The sequence below is a fragment of the Antennarius striatus genome, chromosome 15 (genome assembly GCF_040054535.1).
Source record: "Antennarius striatus isolate MH-2024 chromosome 15, ASM4005453v1, whole genome shotgun sequence".
NCBI classification, from domain to species: Eukaryota; Metazoa; Chordata; class Actinopteri; order Lophiiformes; family Antennariidae; genus Antennarius; species Antennarius striatus.
Genome location: NC_090790.1, coordinates 12,359,653 through 12,378,858, shown reverse-complemented (window position 1 = coordinate 12,378,858; position 19,206 = coordinate 12,359,653). Strand labels below are relative to the sequence as shown.

Sequence of the window (19,206 nt, the reverse complement as noted above, 5' to 3'; positions counted from 1 at the left end):
ATTACTTCAATGGTCCACACAACTTTTAAAATTGAGTTCTGTTGTGCTTCATTTCATGTTCTATTTGGGGTAAGGTAATGTCAACTTTATTATCCCATGGGGAAGCAAATTGTTTTACGGCTAGCAGAAAACAGTTAGAAAAACAAAACAGCTCATAACACATGGCACACAAACATACAGTTGCAGATTCAGAACATTTGGAGGAACATATCTCAGCAAACTGTTAATGAGGCCAATTGTCACTGGGATGAAGGAGGTCTCATACCTCATGAGACCATTAACCTACGGCCAGATGGCACCAATTTGTATTCAGAAGACTGATCTCACTGGTCTCACACCAGCAGATAAAAGCAAATGTTAAAACAGACAAGATGAAACATAAATATAACTTTTTATTTAAAAAAATATCGCTATTACTTCCAGTATATATACAACTGCTGCTGAGTCTGAGCACAAACTTAATCTGTGTTGGCTTCAAATATAAGTTTGTCATCTATAATTGTGCCCAGATATTAATATTATGTACTGTGCAATGTCAACATTCTGGCCATGGGTAAAAACAGCTTATCATTTCTTCATTTTCATGACATCTATATTTAATGAAGAGCTCTCACACCAGTCAATAAAATCATTAACTGTAAAAAGTAAACAAGCCAACAGACTGTATTGTGGTTGTGAGACAGTCAGCTAAAATGTGGGCTTTCATACTGAATAGTAAAAAAAAATTAATCAAGAAGTGAGAGCAACAAGCCGATGGTCCAGGGCCCAAAGCAGCCTAACCACTAATCACTGTGCTTGTCTCCTATCTCCTTCAGTACAGATGAAAGTTAAAAAATATTCTTGGCATTGCAAAGACAGCTTAGACCGGAGGTATTCGAAAAGCAGAAAGCATTCGACCAATTCAAAAATATTAATTCAGTGGCTGACTAGAAAACAGTTATTTGGAGCTTTTTCAACTATCAGAGTAGCCACAGTTGTGATATGTGTGGAAAAAGAAAAGGATGTCTTAGGAGGAGGAAAACCAACAAAGTTTTGCAGCTTCCCCTGAAATGTCATTCTGTGTGTTGAACCTGTGATGAACTGTGAGTCACCAAACATTTACATTTTTGTCAATATAAATATTATAAATCATATTTTGTGAGAATTTGATTAAATTCATTAACACCATGCAGGCACTTTTATTCAGGTACCGATGGAGAGTAGCGTCTTTCAATGCTGTCACTGGCTGAGAAAGTGATTCAGGCGGAGAATGCTGTTTTATTTTCCTTTTAGGCAAAGTACTGATTTTGCAATGTGAGCAAGGACCTTTGGTTCATATCACATTGAGAAGGAAGGGCTTGCTACGACAAAAGCAGTCAGTGAGATTGACAGCTCAACGTATTCTGAAGTTATTTAAGCAAGTTTGCCTCTTTCCCAATACGCTTATGCACCCACTCTGACCATAATTGAACTCCTTGTCTTGGAAGTGCCCCTCCTGCCTGAATCATATTAGATTTTCATCTACAGTACACACACTATAGATTATTACATGCTGTTGGTTTAAAATACAATTTAAACAAAACAAATTTGTCGGCCTTCCACTAACACATAACCACTTAAATGAATGGACATACTGGCCTTAGCTTCTTCATGTTGGGAAGGGAGTACTGTGCTTGACTCATATAGTTGGGCAGAACAGTCTAGAGGCTGTTTGGTGAACAATAGTTTTTGTATTTTCTTGGTCCTTACAATAGTCACGTTCCAGAAGATCTGTCTTTGAGTTGGTTCGAGGGGCTGGGATTGCACCTGTACAATATTATCATTACAATATAGTGTCTGCATGAGAAGCCTATGAGTCTTTCTCCTCAATCTTCTCCTGTCCTTTCTGTTCCACTCTGTTTATGTTCAGTCTTCCGCTTGTTCTTCTTCCTGTTTCTTCTCTTTATTTAAACCTTCAAGATTGTCAACCCCTTCACCTTCACTCGACCAGGGGGATTTTTGTTTTCAAGGACTCTGTCGATAAGGTGTGGTCACATCTGCTCAGTGAGCCTCGCTCTGGGATGGGGGACTAAAACGAAATTTAGATACAAATGCAAAAGGATTAGGCATGATATTAGCGTTTTTCTGAATGTATTTGGGTGACGTTCAAGAGATAATGGCTTTATTTGAATCTAGATTCAACTAACATAACAATCAGTGCCTACCTTACCTGTGTTTGACTTTGTCTGTCTTCTGCTTGCTTAGTCAGTGAGTCAAGTTCTTTGTCCCTCACAGCTTCAGGGGAATAATTGGATTTCAGACAATAGCTAATAGAGTCCAACTGTAACTGTAAATCAAAGTAAGAAATTAACATGACCCTGTATAGCTATAGTATAGGTCAATTTAGCAGTCCTATTAGAAATAAGCATCCCCTCAAGCTAATGAGTCTAGCGTTCTTTCCATATTTCCACAGCTACCCTTTAATGTTTGGTATGAATACAGATAATAACTCTAAAAGCCAAACTCACGGTGTCCATTGTAGACATGGAGCAATCTCGGTCAAACTTGCTGGTGAATGATGATAACTGCCTACTCAGCACTGGTTCCTTGAGTGAGGAATTGCTGTGTGACAGTGATACACACTCCCTCTTCGGTCCCTGGGATAGAAAGTAGAGACAGGGGACCTTTTCCGCAAGAGTGACCCTGTGGAAAACATTGACGTGTCTGTAAAATAGCAATAATCTTTTCAAGCTTTCATTACTTACTATTTGAATGACTGCACTAACCTGTATTTCACGTGAATGATGGCATAAATAAAAGGATTATAGATGGCTGATGCCTTGGCAATAACAGCAGGAACTGCTTTGGAATAGGGATTGAGGCTGCTTGCATATCTGAAAAGTATAAATTGTTTGCAGACAATAGAACCTTAAATCACATGTGTTATTGCCACGTACAGTATTTGAACTTCTTATATATCATGTTTTACTTTGAGTTTGCCCATTTGATTTGCAGCCAGCTGAGTATACGGTTTACAAGTTAAACCTTATTGCGTAGCTTTTCGTCATGCCATATTCAGTACTGTGTGATATTCTACAAACAGTGTAATCTGGATTAATGGCTAAAACATTAGCACTGAGTAAATAAAATTAACAAGTCTCAGAGTCTAGCAAGGTATCTACATGCAACAAAGTTAGGCAAAAAAGGCAAAAATTATCAGCTGATAAAGGGCCCATGTCACACTATATATTTACCCAGCCCAGGCGATGAGGGTGACACATGCATAGGGTGACCAGGAAAGCACAAATACTATGATGACCACAAAAGCAATCTTGGCCAGCTTCCATTCAGTCTTGATTGACTGCTGCTGTGCCAGGGTTGACTTCCTCACCTGAGAACCCAACTTTTCCACATTTCTGTTAGGGCAAAAAAAATAACATTAAGATTCACTGAATTTAAATTGGGCGAATCAAAAAAATCAAAATAGTTTATTTTTCATGTTGAAAATTGCTGCAACAGGAATTTCGGCCCAAATACAGACGAAAAGATACAAAAAAATTATAGAGTTCTTTATTTAAAGTTTTTTTTTTCACTTCTGGAGTTGAAATTAAGATAGTTGCTTGATTTATGATTGAAGGTTGGAGATTGATCTTTATAGTAATGTGTGCAGAGAATAGTAGAAAGATTCTCATTAGAATGTACAGTATATTTCCATCAATAACCAACAGATTAATCGGGTCTGTTCTGGCACAAGACCTATCCTTACTCCAGGTTTCAACAAACTCCGTTCAGTAGTTTGTGTTTCATACATCAACCAACCAACAAATGGACAAGGGTGAACACATAACTTCCTTATGTGTTAACATAAAGATTGTAGCATTACAGATGGTAAATTATTCACCTGCTTGCATTGCGGATTGCGAGAAACATGCAGAGATAACAGTACGATATAATTCCCAGAGGTATGAAGAAAACAAAGCAGCATAACATCAAAGTATAACTTTTATTGGCAGGAGTCGATGTCACGTAGTCCCATGTGCATGACGTCATTAGACCTTCTGGTATGTAAGAGCCTTGACAGAGAAAAAGAGACACAGACAGGTGGGAACGGGAATGTGGGAATTCAGCATCTAATAATGTAAGATTATATTTTAAGTGTCAAACGTTGACGTCACTTACTCCACCCCAAAAGTGGTGCGAGACTCCATGCTAGAGAATACAGCCAGACCAGGGATATAACAAGGCAGGTCCGTTTCTTAGAGTTCCACCGTATGGCCTGCAGAGGTTTGGTGATGACGATGTAGCGGTCTATGGTGATAGCTAGGAGGTTTATCATGGATGTGATGCCAAATAAAGCTCCACAAAAGGCATACATTTTACAGCCTGTGGAAAAAGAAACAAGAAAATCATATTTCAATAAGATTTGTTGGAAAATAAGAAATTGAAGTTATTTGTATACAGGACACACTTTTTTTTTATTACTCCATAGAAAGTGAAAGAAAAATACCTATTTCCCCAAAAATCCACTTCTTGTAAAGGGAGTTCACAAAGAAGATGGGCGATTGTGTTATTGCCATCAGGAAATCACTAACCGCCAGGTTCACAATGAAAAAGTTGGGGGGAGTCCGTAACTTCTTGTTACTGAAACACACAATGATTCATTTAGGAGCTTTGCTCAGTATCAGTATAAAACAAGACAATATGTTGTTGTTGAAAGTCACATAATTTTACAAAACATAGCATATACATGTATATACACACACACACACACATACATATATATATATATATATATATACATATATATATATATATATATATATATACTGTATATACACACATACACACACACACACACACACACACACACATGCACAAAGAGGAAAAAGGTAATGTGTTGCTATTTACACAAGCTCAAATTGTGAAAACCCATGATGCATCTTTGCGTGTGCAGGCAAGATTAATATTAATGAGCTTGAAACCATCAGTCCTCAGAGGCCCACAGTTCTCCTGGACTATAGTACAGGGACTGTGCCGGACAGCAAAGATCCTTTCCCTGAGGTCCACATCAGTCCCCTGTTTGGAGAACTGGAGGGTCCTCTACTCGGAGATGAACGACAAATCAGCCTGCACACGGCCAACAAAAAGTACTGTATAAAAAATGTGTAAAAGTAATCAACAAGAAAAGCCTGTGTGACAGAGCACCCACCACCTGGTCCAACAGGATGACGGGAAATGGACCTGACCCACAGTGGAGACTTCTGTACAAACCTCCCCTCAAGAAAAAAACACCCGACCTCCAGTGGAGACTTTTACATGGTGCCATCGGCTCCAATGCTCCAATGCCGAATGTTTTTAATCTGTTCAGTGAAAATTTTAGTATCAGGAAATTCATCACCGGTGCTGGGTACAATAAATCCAAACAAAGAAGGTGGCAGCTTTTAAATTTTATCTCTGGAGAGGCAAAACTCGCAATTTACGTGACCAGGAAGAGGAGAATTGAAAACGATACTGTTCAAGAAGCAGCTACCGTTTTTTGCTGTAACATCAGATGTCGCTTAAAACTAGAATTTGGTTTTTATAAAATGACAAAAAACCTACCGGTAAATAACATCTGAGGAACATTTGGTGTCACAAAAATGTCCTATGCAGTTTAGTTGATGATCAACTCACTTTTGCAAACTTCCTGATGTAATGCACTAATTTTTAAATTGTATTTTCCTTTTATTTATTGGTTTTTAGTTTGTTTGAAACACTTTAGTATTTTCATCTAATGAAAAATTGTAAAATGTTTGAATGTGATTAAAGTGTTTTTGCAAAAATCAAAAAAATTCTTATTCTTCTTCTTTCGGCTTTTCCCTTCAGGGATCACTACAGCTATTATATATACAGTATATATTGAGTTACTGCATCATAAAGGGTATCGTGAGCATAGGAACGTAAATCTGGAATGAATATTTGTTAAATTGAACTGAAAACAATGTGAACCCAAAAACTAAATTCTTCAAACAATGTCATAAATGTTTGGCTTTGTTTTCCTTGATTGCTCAGCTCCTGTGAAAAGAGGTAATGTGTCTCCAACAGAGAGGGTAGAGTGTAATTCTGTGTATACAAGTAGGTGAGTGATTGCGTACTGAACAAGTGTGACTGGAGGAGAAATCGAGTGATGCAACATTTGAGATTGCTGCGCATCACTGGAGGGCAGGCCTTAATGCAGAAAGCATGTCAGACCTAGGATTATATCCAACACTCTTAACTGTATTCAGTGGAATACTATCCAGGCATATAATACTCAAAAAAATATTTCCCCTACATACTACTGTATGTTGAATATATATTTGATTTTTATTGCAGGGTTACAGTTAATTTGATGAAATGGTTTCATCTTTCCCTTTAGGTCTATTAATAAGTGATAAGTTTGCTTTGCAGAATTAACAAAAAATACTTCTTGTATTTTCAAGAAACCAGTTGAAATGACTGGGCTTGAAGCAAATTACAAACTGCCTTGAGAGCAGATAGAAAAGTGGACATTACCAAATATGGCAGTGATTTTTGCCAAAAATACGCTGTACTAGTCCAAAAGTTAAATGATTCTCAAAGATCATAATGACATGAATTTTAAAACTGAGAAACTAAGTTATATAGGGCAAGCTGCAGATACACTTTCCTATTTATCAAGTTGAGCGTTTAGTTGCATTGTTTTTATCGGGTATATTGGCAGATATTGCAGTGGATGGAATTACCCTGAGCTTCAGTCCTGAATTATTGAATTAATGCATTGATTTATCCAGTACAGTTAGAAAATCACTGAGCTGCTTCCTGATATTGAATGCCTGCAGGCTGCTGTGAAGAACACTGTCTATGCTTGTGACATTTATGGTTCTCAATACAGGACCTCCCTTTTTTCCCATATCCAGCGCTGTAAATCTCTGTAACACCAAAAACCCTGCAGCGTTTTTGTTTTGAAGCTTTGAAGTTTTCTGTATTTTTTTTTTTATATCAACGGCTTGTGTTTCAGTTAGTCTTGTTATTCTTGGTTAACAAGAAACTCTTATATATACAGTAACTGTCAATTTAAATTTAAAAGAAGCTTAAAAGTCAGATGTCTCAAACATTCACTCATTCATTTTCCGTACAGCTTTTCTGCTTACACGTTTCACGGGGGTTGCTGGAGCCTATTCCAGCAGCCTTACAGGCATGAGGCAGGCAAATTTTCCAGACACATTGCCAGCGCATCGTGGGTCTCAAACATTATATTTAGTGTTAAAAAGAAACCATTATAGTTCCTAAATTCACACAATTACTCCATTTAAGAACAGTGCTGAGGCACTAGTACTTTGTGTATGTATTACTCTTTTATCAAAATTGAAATGACATTGAATTTTATGAATTGTATACAATGATCAAACATTAAACCAAGACCAGGCAAGCAAACAGCTTCTGTATTTCAACCGTAACCATAACCCTGTGCTCCTACTGTCACAGTATTTTATTTCTCATTCCAGAGCAACAATGGATCTTTTTTTCTTGGAAATCTGTTCATGATAAATGGCCAGTCTTGTCCATGTTTTAAATAATGTTTTTATTTTTTTTCTGTTAATTACCTTTCTGGTTTCTGATCGGAAAAATTCTCAACTACATTTAGATGTTCATAAAAATATGTTAATTACAGCAATACCGATTATGTGTAAATAAATGGGCAATGGGGTCATTTCTCAGAATAACTAAATCCAATTTTGTGTCCTGCAGGCAGCAACAGTTGAGCATGCAACAAACCTCATGACGATCAAATTCCTGCGCACTATCATGGGGTGTTTTTTTTAATCTTATTTTAATCTCAAGTCTTTCGCAGTCCTTCTCAAAGTGTGAGGTGAAATGAGGTGGTAGAAATTATTCTCTATACTTTGACAATGACAGACAAACACATTCTTTGTCAACAACTCCCTGCTTACCAGAAAAAGGCATACATGACCAAGGCGTTCCCAGTGACGCCCACTGCTCCGATCACCAGCACAAAGAAGGCCACAATGTAGTGGGCATGGTCCTGGACATCCACCTGCCGAAAAATCCCATGTTCCACGTCCATTCCTGTGACAGTAAATACACACACACATACACACACACACACACACACACACACACACACACACACACACACACACACACACACACGTCAGCATATGTGCTTCATCTTGATGGGCAGCTTGTCATCACTCCCTACAAAGACTGCTAAGTGAGTAGCCAGACTACTATTTTTCATGTTTTTTGTTGTTTTTATGCTTTAGATGTGTGCCAGCGGAGTTCATGTTTCATGTTTTGACCACATCCATATACAGTATATTTTCCAAAAAGAAATCTGTGGAATACATTTCCTCCCAACTTAACTTTGGAGGTGAATGAATTTGAAATTTTAATGAATTTCTATGATGTAGATGGATGGATCAACAGATGGATGGATGGATGGATGGATGGATGGATGGATGGATGGATTGATGGATGGATGGATGGATGGTTGGATGGATGGATGGACGGACGGAGGATGTCTAGACACTAAATCACACGATGAATCTGAAAGACTGATCTTATGACTTTTCCTCTTGTGCCCCCATCTTGACGTTTGTGGTAACATACTGAAGTCATTCTCATACATCCCATACTTTTTGAAGCATGAATTAGTAAATGATGACTAACACCCTTGCATAATTGTTAACAGGACCGTGTTGTTGGCATTTAGATCAGAATTCCTTTTTACTAGCTGATCTTTACCCTTCTCAAGCTTGTTTACACACCAGGGTGCCATACCTTAGAGATAACTGATATGGGTATAATTAGAATATAGTGATATTAAGTGAAAATGTGTGCACTTCATGCATAAAGATCAGGTATGCATAGACCGTTGGTGAAAAATATGATGTTCCTAGATTGTGTGATGTGATTTCATGGATTGTGTCATTTGTTGGCAGAATGCACAGCCTTGTGTAAAATACACCAGTGCTCTTAACTAAATCAAAGTTAAATAATAACAGATACAAGTGAAGAATTTGTGATTTCACTTCTGAGTGTACTGACAGCTGTTATTCTGATGCAACATTAAAGGTCTACAAAGTGGTGGTTGAGCAGACAGAGGTGTTGAGTTTGCATCCGTGGAAAAGTTGTCTTTCCCCAGCACAGGAACACCACAGGGAACCATTCTGTCCCAGGTCCTGTTCACTGTGTGCATGTCAGATTTCCAACACGACATGCTTTCTTCAGAAATTTTCTGATGACTCAGCTGTTGTTGGCTGTGTTTGCAGAGGATATGAAAGGGGATGCAGGAGACAATTGGAGAATTTGTAGACTGGTGCTCCCAGGTAATAAGGTGGAGATCATCTCCAGATACTTGACAGAAAGCTGGACTGGACCACGCAAATGCAACGGCTGTAGAAGAAGGAAACAGTACAGTGTTCCTTCTGTTACAAACCAATCCCTCCATAATATAGGAATTCCTTCTTGATAGCAGCTATCAGGCTTTTTCATTCATGGACTCCACTTAATATTAACATAAACGGTGTATTCTCATTATTTTTACACTTTTTCTCTTGCATGATGTCACAGTTTTTTAATTTACCTAGTTTAGACACATACGCACATATATCTGCATCTACTTGTGCATGTTAGCTGTAAAGCTACTCCTGTAACAACATTAATAATGTATCTGTATTTTTGTCACTCCTCAGAAAACACTTAATCTCTATTGTCCGAGAGGATCTCCTTTTACTGTCTCCACAGATTTTATCAAGAACTTGACAACATAACATTTATTAATGGGTTTCAGTGCATAAGACAAGATGACATGTCATAATTTTCAATGTCAAAATTGATTTCTGTGCAGGTTGTGATTAAATCCAACTATTTCTATAATGAAAGTGACAGGGTGGATTTTGAACACCATGCGGTTAACGCTCAGCCGCAGCGTTTATTATAAGAGGATTTCTGTGGTTTGCTAATGCGATGGGATGAAGAGTGCAAATTGTTTCACGCAATACTAACAGCATTTGGCAGCCTTTGCCTGCCTTTGATCTGCATTGTCAAAAGATTTAGGAGGAACCAAACGCTCTCTGCTCACCCATTCAAGACGATGCTCTGAAATATCTGTAAGAATCGCGTGAATAATTTGCTTCAGAACAACTAAATTATGAATTCTCTCAACTGAATCATTGTCATGTATAAATTTATCCTTTAAAAGATATTTCTTAATAAAACAAACTGGATTTGTGGAAAGTCTCAACACATATTGTATACATATATTAAAACATCTGCTCACTTGGTAAATTCATTAGGAAACATTCTTTCATTTTCCAATGGTATTCAGATGACACACATTTATACTGATCAAAAAAGTAGGTAAAACTAACTCAACTTCAGGCTTTTCTCCAAGATTATTCAACCTTATTTCCAAAAAAGCTGACATGTAGATAAAATACAAAGAAACAGAAACAGAATGTACCAATTTGCCATATAGATGTATTAAATTGAAAATGGTGCAAAGACAATGCACCAAATGTTGAAAATGGAAATATCATTGTTTTTTGAAATTTATACAGTATATACATTTTGAATTTGATGCCATCAATGGATTTTAGAAAAACTGAGAAAGTGACAAAAAAAAGTTGTGAAATGCTACAAGAAATCATCTGGTTTATTGAGGTTAACAGGCAACAGGTTATATGGTGCTGTTGGGTTTCTCTGTCTGTAAAAGCGCTTTGAAATGTCTGTTGGTATGATTAAGCGCTTTACAAATAAAAGCTGAGTGACTGAGTGAGGTAAGTAACATGACTGGGCATAATGGCCAACAATCTAAATGACTCAGAAATGCTGAGGCTTTCTGAAGTAACGGTGATGAAGGGTTTACAATTCTGTGAAAGTCTGCCATTGGGAAATGTGAAGCAATTCAAAAATAATGTTTCTCAATGTAAAGTTGCAAATAATTTGGGGGTTCTAATGATCTACAGTCATAATATCATTCAAAGATTCCATGGGCTGTTTGGCTCAGGTACACATCGCTACGTCACCAATGACAGTTGAACATGTACGGCTTAGAAATGGCGAACATTTCAAAAGTCATCATCCATGATGGTTTGGTATTAGTGCACATGGCAGGAAACCTACACTTTTGTGAAGGCACCATATATGCAGAAGGAATCTAAAATAGCAAGGGAAACTAAATCAGGAGGAGAGAAAGAGGCATGGAATGAAGTGGTAAAAGACGCAATAAGGAGGTGCAGTGATGAAGATAAGCAAGCAAAGAAAGGATGAAGGATCTGTAATAAAGACAGCAGTGAAGGAGAAACAAGACTGGGGAGCATTTATGGCCGTAAACATTTCTTTTCAGCTGTAATACTGTGGGACTTTACTGCAGTCATGTCTCCACCCACCACTGAGATCACTGAGGTGTGAACCTCAAGTGTCTTTCTGAGGTGTATGTCTAATGAAAGTCATGAAATGAAATCCTTTGTTGTTGTTCGGTGGTCTCTTCTGATCACCAGCATCATGATTTGTGTGGGTGGGTTGGTTGAGTGAATCACTTTGCCCAGATCTTGGGTCAACATGTGATTCCCTGGTAATCCCAGTTAGCCCAACGGACAGCTTAATCCACTGAATCGTGACACATGCTAATGAAGTCTACTTGTGAAATGCTCGTAGTTCCATGCTGTTTTCCCCAGCCATCAGCTGACAAATAACACTGATGCTGAATTTTTCACATCAGTAAATTATTATCTTATTAGCTAAGATAACTTTCATCCTTCCAATTTCATATTGGTTAAGTTAAAACTCAGTTTGTAAATATCTGTATTTTTCGAAGATTATTTCCTTAGAGGACAATAAAGCAAGAAGCTGGAAAGGGGAATAATGAGAGAGGAAGAGCAGGAACTGCCCACTTTACCCAGGCTAGGGTTAGTATTATGCATTAGCACTGATATAGTTGTGTATGTTTCTGGAAGTGATTCTAATGGTAGTATTTGATAAAGTTGTTTTCCATTTGAAATATTATAAAATGTGATTTTAACCCGAGAGGACCCAAGGTTACACTGGTGTCACACGTGCTTTGAATGTCCATGTCCTTTGTTTTAAAGCTTTAATGTCTTATTCTAACTCATTTCTGTTTTGTATTTGTTCTGGACTCAACTAGTTCCTCTGCAGGATTTAACAAAATATGTTATCTGGAGCCCTGTACATACAGTATGTGATGGTGTAAATTATCACTCATTCATGTCATAGAAATCATTGAAGGCTGAATCTGAAGCAACTGGACTTCTATTCATCTGTGAGGCTTTATCAGATCTAACTGACTTTAGCGGAGCAAATATATTTAATCTCTTCTGAGGTCATAATACAGTGACAGTCATTAAGGTCACGTGTTGCCAGATGACTCAAAGCACCGTTATTGGTTGTTACAGTCAAAGACACAAGTGGTTTGTTTGCTAAGAATGGTAACATACAGTTTATGCAGTGAGGAGTCCACATAGTAGTGTGAAACCAAACAATCCCTTCACAACCACCTGTACCGGGCAGTTTGCTTTGTCTAAAGAATAAAGAATCATCTGAAGACAACAATACACATATTGTGGACAGAGACGGCAGACGGTGTTAGAGGGGAGTGACCATGCAAATTACAATAAATTCTGTTCATTTTTTGTACAGCATTTTTCGTTATGATGTAAAAAATTAATATACTGTATTACCGTAAGCCCCTGTAAGATGGCACGTTTGGTTAAGTGCACACAGACATGTGGTTTTTCCAGTCCATGCAGTCTCTTGCTGTGCTCAGTCAAATGTTGTGCATCCAAGGAAACCTCAGTCATGTCTTACTTCCTCTTTCAGGCATGAAAGCATCTTCTCATATGAAAGGCTACGATTCCACGAATCATGCCCTTGTCTTATTAAGCATAAATCCTTTAACACCGAAGGTGAAATCTATTCTTGACCTCCTTTTAATACCATTTCATAACTGGGATGGGAGCATCAAATGCGTGTTCATTAAGAAATTGTTGATGAAGTTCCTATTTCTGGAAATAATTACGTGACAATGAATACGCTCTGTCAAGGAGTGACATCATGATGTCAGCTACATTTATTTGTTAAATAATAATATGGATATTAAAAAGCAAGTAAAAACTTCCCTAAAACCTTATTAGAATACACCAAAAGTAGTGGAAAAAGTAATACACTTGACAGCATTTTTCAAGGATATTTAAATCAACAAGTGTGTTAAAAAATCTTCCTTTAGAGGAACAGTCAGTTTTTAATGTAAATCATCCTCCACAGTCAGGTCTAATTAAAGACATGAATATTGGTCAAGACGTGATAATGGTGAGAAACAGGGTAAAAGAACCAGGCTGTTAAGCCCCCTTTTTACACCTCCTACAATATGCACATGCGCCGTTTGGGCTAAAATGCATAATACTATCAACAATGTATATAATATTATCAGAGTAGAATTTATGGATGATTAAGAGATAAGAATAAGATTTATAAAGGAATCTCACATTAGTGAGAGATTAGAGATTTACTTTAAACTCGTACAACAGTCAATCTTTAAAAAAATGGGGGGTCGCAATGAGTTTTCTTAAAATGCATCATTCAGAACTACCCCTTGATAGAATTATTACACTACAAAACAAATTGTTCCCGTCTCTCAAAACTTTTCATTCGATTCATCATAATTTACCAGCATAACCTGTAAAATGTATTCAAGCTTTTTTTAAAAAAAACAACAACAAACAAACCAAGAGTTAACAAAGATAATAACAAAGAGTTACTTTACCTTATACAAAGAGTGAAACCCCTTTCCTTCCCTGGTGCACCTCTGTGTCCGTAGTGGGCTGGTAAAGAGGATCAGAGATAATGAAGCTGTAACAGCATTTCAAATAAAAAAGAAGAAAAATCCACCACAGTTCAAGTTTAAATGTCTCAGATTGATCACTACTTCTTCTTAATCCCCAGAGATTCTCTCAAAGAGTGGAACAAAAAAAATAAGCAGCTGCTACCAGCAGACCATGAGAATATACAGAGAAACGGATAGAAAGCAGGCTGCAACACAGTAACCCGTCCCCCTGCTGGCTGCTCATCACACACAGCTCTCATGTAGCACAATGAATCGATCAAGCCAGTGTGTGGTGTGCATGAGAATGTGTGTGTGGTGCAGTCTGTGTATTGGTGGAAAGGTGATAAGAGCCTGGTCAGATCATATAAAGACTTCAGAGATTAAAATCTAAACTCTTATAAATACTTTTAAAAGAAAATGTGCATCATTACAAACATGTTTTGAAAATACCTATGTCCTTTAATCCCCCAATTTGTCAAGATCAGTTGTGGATTCTGTTAGGTGGTTTCCCTAAGCATGGATTTACATCTGCTCATGATAGTCAGAGGCACAATTGCATGAGAGCTAAGATGTCATAGCCGACAACATAATAGGTGAAAAAGTTTCACAGCCTGATTTTCTGCTGCGGTGCTTTGAGAATTGAACTGGAAAGTCTTGTGTGGTTTTGTGAAGCACCACACATTTTAAATGGCATCAGACTTGTTTACCTCAATCCAAAGTGTGTCTTGAGAAAAGCACTTGGATAAAAGCCCCTGGTGTTGAACTTCTCATGCACAACTGAGTAGACAACTGTAGCACCTCTTCCTTGCCCTTTAGATTTTGGTTTTTCAAGTTTAAATTGCTTCAGTCGTAGCTTTGTGTGAGTTCAAAGCAGGGTAGTAGATGCAACTTTCTCCCCAGCAAAGATTTAGTCTGGATGTTATCTATCAAGTGGAGGATAAACCTTCACACATGTGGGTCACTGCAGCCATCAGACCTGTCAGCACACACTACTGTCAACCAGTTAGCTTCACTACAATGAATCCAGATAGAGGAAAAACACAGAGATCATTCCCTGTCTGATTTGTTTTGTATTTTTCATATATTTGTTTCCATAGTCATTATTTTCTGGGTCAAACCACATATTGATGGCCAGCTGACACACCGTGGGGCATTGAGCATCACGGATACAAAGCTAAACTGTTTTCTGTATGTAACCCAGACAAAGAGAGCTTTCATTAACTGCAGAATCCATCCGGCAAAAAAAATCAAAAATTTCCAATGAAAGCCTTTACTTTGGATCAGGTCAGGGATTGCATTACATCATTGTAACAAAAAAAAAATCCTTTGTATAGAATTGTGTTATTTTACAGGCCTCTACTAGGATATATTCAATTCCATTGTGCACTGAGGAAACATGTTATTACAGTTGCTATAAGAAAGTATTAGATTAGGAAATCCTAATACAGATTATTAAATACTATGTCACAAGGCAGAGCTGTATGTCTCCGCTGTTGTAAATAATTTAGTGGGTGTGAACATCACCGGTAAGAGGTTTTAAATGTCAAAAGGTGCAACATAGCTAAGCAGGATGATAGTCCTGTTGGCTGATCAAGAGTAAAGAATGTGCTCATTTTTTTAATCAGGTTCTCTTTTTAGGATCCCTCGCTTTCTCTTATTTAATTGTGATAATAGATTTTTTGCCAAGCAGGAAAAGTGAAGGACATCGCTGTTTGTGTCTTCCTTTTTCTCTGACCTACTTCAACAAACATGTAATTACTGTCAGAATGGTTTGTCACCTTTGTCACTCCCTCTGAGGTGTTAAAACGGTGGGAGCGTCTCGTACAATACTTTTCATCAGAATGGCTTGTTATTGAAAATTCTTCCTTAAATGTCCTAAATGGGCTCTAAGAACAAGAAGTGACAACCATAAAAAAAGAGGGTTCAATGCGGCTGCTTGCACAAAATAATGCATCTGAGAAAGCATTTAAGGGAATGTCGTGGAGACATTGATTTGATTGATCATACATGGAATTGGAAAACAATTAGATTAATTCTCTCACTCCAAATTTCTTCTATTTTGTGTGTATATCTCAAATAAAATTTTGCAGATAGGCATCTTGAGTAAACACAAAATGCAAGTTTTCAGTTATCATTTTGTCAAATATGTTAACCAGAATATCCTAAATCCAAATCTCCAGTGTGAAATCATAATAGAAAGATGGCTATAGATACCTTTGTGCTGCAAATGTATCCAAGCACCTCTAATAGCTGATAGCCTCTGACATCACTGCAGTGGATTAATGTCCAACTCTTCTGTAAGAACTGCGTTCGGAGGGTTTGTAACCATGAGCTGCTCCTTTAAGGTTAAAATAAAACTCAATAGCTGAACTTTGACTAGGACACTTCAAAAAAAGAAATCCTTCAGAGCCATTCGGAGAAGATTTACTTTCATGCTTGGGATTTTTGTCTCACTGCATAACCCAGTTGTGCCTGAACTTTGATTCACAGACTGAAGACTTGACATTCGCCTTTAGAATTCTCCAGTAGAGGGCTGAGTTAATGTCATGGCTCTGAGGCCGCAAAGCAACCCTGCAGCATTATATTGCCAAGCATTTTACCTTTAAAGAGATTATCTTTGTCTTATGCTGACAGTTCTGTAATGAAATGCATCAAATGTGCATTTACTTGGAATATTCAAAAGGAATTCCCTAATTATGTTGAACTCCTGAGTGTATGTGTGAGGTCTGTGAGACTCCATATATATATAGCTACAGGTTGTAAACAAGGACTGAGAAATTATTCTGATATCACTTGACATCACATGTGACATCTGATCTCTCAGTATTATTAAGGGTTGCCCTTGTTCCATTGTCTTTGCACAGCTCGATCTCATCTCACCTGACTTGAGCCAACCCCACGCACGTGAGTGGGACAAACCCATGAGTTCCCATGCTGTGTCCCACCAAATAACAACTAAATTACTGTTTAGTCATCTTTGTTTTAAAGATAACAATATGCTGGATATTTGCCATCACAAAATCTTTGTCTGTTGGTAGGAAAAACAATTATGTTGGGATGTAATTTGGAATATATCTATGTTAGCTATTTGTTATATGTTAAAAATGCTAAACCCAGAGGTAATACATGTTGAAACTGTGGGGTGAAGGCGCATCTGAGATGGTGCTCCAGTAATAAGTCAACACATCAAACACTAGGGGTATCTCTCCCTACACTTATGCCATGCAACCTTTTTTCTTTCATAGATTTTAAAGATTTCTGGCACACCTTGCTGCTTCCTCATTTTGACGTATTTGCTCCATATCCTGTTCCCCTTCCTGTTTTCTATCGCTGTGGTATTGTTTCATTCGGATTTGTCCAGAACAAGAGACCCAGCTGCTCTGCAATATATTTGCATGGCAGTGGTCACAGCTATGCAGGGGGGGCGTCCTTGTTCTTCTTAACAACCTGTACGTGAATCCACTTAAATATGAGCTAATTCTTTTTCTTTTCTTTTAATTCTCTTAGGGAAATAATTATTTTTCCACTTATGGAAAAATCCAAATCCAAAATATCTTTCAGTCAAAGCAATCCAGTGATTTGCATTTCCTTTAGCATCTCAATGCAAGCTAAAGCTATACAAAGACAAAATTTTTAAAGTTCAAACAAATTAAATTTATTGTTTTTCATAAATATACACTCAATCTCATTTTGATTCCAGTAATGTTTCCAAAAAGTTGAGACAGGGTCAAATTTGCCTTTGTGCTACATCACCTTTTCTATTGACATTCACTATTTTGAAAGAGAAACTCTGTCCCATTCTTGACTTCAGTTGCTCAAACATCCAAGGTCTCTGTTGTTTTTGGCACTTCATAATGATCCACACATTTTGAACAAATGACACATCTCGACTGCAGGCGGGTCAGTCTTGTACCAGGACTTTGGATCAATGCTGTTGTAGGACAGCAGAATGCGGCTTTAATTGAGCACTTTGAAGGTGCAAATTGCCCATGCGATGGTCTTTATCATCTCTCATGCCATGACAGATGGTGGCTGTACATTTCTTTAACTTTGAGGACACAACGGCTATAATTTCCTGAAGCTGATGAGGACCCATCAGGATAAATGACACCTTTCTACTCGGAGGTCACAAGCGTTTACTGTTGGGTTTGGGTTCATAATTATAATAATAATAATAATAATAAGGAAGAACAATTAGAAGAGCCTCATCCTTGTTTCTGCTTGAGCCCTTTCATGGATGTGTATGTGATGAAACTATTACCTGTGAAATAATCCATTTGTGTGTTTCTTTGAAAACCTTTTTGCACATTCACAATCTTTTGCTGCTCCTTTCTCAACATGTTTAGACTTGCTACTTGCAAAACATTCAGAATGAGCATGTATTTACAAAAATCTATTAATTTCGTGAGGCATGACTTTTGTTTTTTTGGTTTTTGTATTTTTCTTTATTGAATTCAGTTGGCACATTGTGTTTTATATTTATTTTCTAGAAGATTACAACTTCAATATCAATATATGGGGAATAAGGCCTATCTGAGGGATCCTGAGTATTTCCTAACTGTAATTATATTTGGATTTGATAGGAGCAATTATCTTTGTGCCATAATACTTCAATGATATATTATTACAGACCTGCTGACCGAAAACTTGTGGCTTCCAGTATAGTATATGGATTTTATTAGTTTTGATTGGCATAAGGCTTATGAATGTAATAAATTTCATTTATTCAACAAATCTTAATCCATATGTGTTTTAAAGGCCACCCTGTTGCTGGCATATAAATAAGTTGGATGTCATCTATCCTGCATGTGACTGCTGCTTGCATCTGTTCACAGCATGTCTTTTCACCAAACTTGGAATCGGCACGCACGGAGGAGTATAATTGTGTTTGATCACTGGATCCAGATCAGGTAGCGAAAGATTTATGGTCTGCAATGAGAGATGATGTGCTCTTAATGCATGTAGAGTTTTGTTCTATTTTGAATATTGCAATAATAAATTTAGTAAGTGTACGTCATCGCTGCAGACAAGTACTTCTCATTCCAATACTGTCAGCCACCCTGAACTTCTATTCGACCTTGAACAAGAACCCAAAGGTTATGGAACCATTTCAAATCAAGGACATACTGTAGTTCCTCACTCACATGCATGGACACTTATTCAAGTGAAGCTGTGCCTAACCATACTTACATCCTTTAATTTCCACAACAAACTAATGCCTGTTAGTCCTTTTATCCCTGTGTGGTTTTCTTATTTTACAAGATCAGAATTCATTCTTGATAGATGGCAGGAGCTATTCCTGTCAGGGTGAAGGGATGGCTTACGTGAAGCTTTACTACCACCTAGTGGATCAGGAAGCACATCACCTACTGTGACTGTACATC

The 19,206-nt window shown here is 37.5% G+C and overlaps 1 protein-coding gene across 1 annotated transcript; it reads right to left on the bottom strand.

Annotated features, from left to right (window-relative positions):
• Window positions 1-49: 49 nt before the first annotated feature.
• On the bottom strand, window positions 50-13,957 carry opn4xa (opsin 4xa). The gene is made up of 10 exons (XM_068334437.1): window positions 13,763-13,957; window positions 7,911-8,046; window positions 4,466-4,599; window positions 4,138-4,341; window positions 3,860-4,031; window positions 3,213-3,374; window positions 2,745-2,852; window positions 2,487-2,661; window positions 2,189-2,305; window positions 50-2,047 (listed from the first exon to the last, which is right to left on the bottom strand). The coding sequence occupies exons 2-10, from the start codon at window positions 8,042-8,044 to the stop codon at window positions 1,958-1,960; spliced, it is 1,296 nt and encodes a 431-aa protein (XP_068190538.1). The 5' UTR covers window positions 8,045-8,046; window positions 13,763-13,957; the 3' UTR covers window positions 50-1,957.
• Between the last annotated feature and the right edge of the window lie 5,249 nt (window positions 13,958-19,206).

Bases quoted from the DNA above. Each gene is read 5' to 3' on its own strand.
- opn4xa (XM_068334437.1), bottom strand. From the start codon at position 8,044: ATGGACGTGGAACATGGGATTTTTCGGCAGGTGGATGTCCAGGACCAT. The intron at 4,342-4,465 runs GTATTTTTCTTT...CTTTTTCCACAG, and splicing joins GTGGATTTTTGGGGAAATAG to GCTGTAAAATGTATGCCTTT. The intron at 2,048-2,188 runs GTAAGGTAGGCA...ATTTCGTTTTAG, and splicing joins ACAGACAAAGTCAAACACAG to TCCCCCATCCCAGAGCGAGG.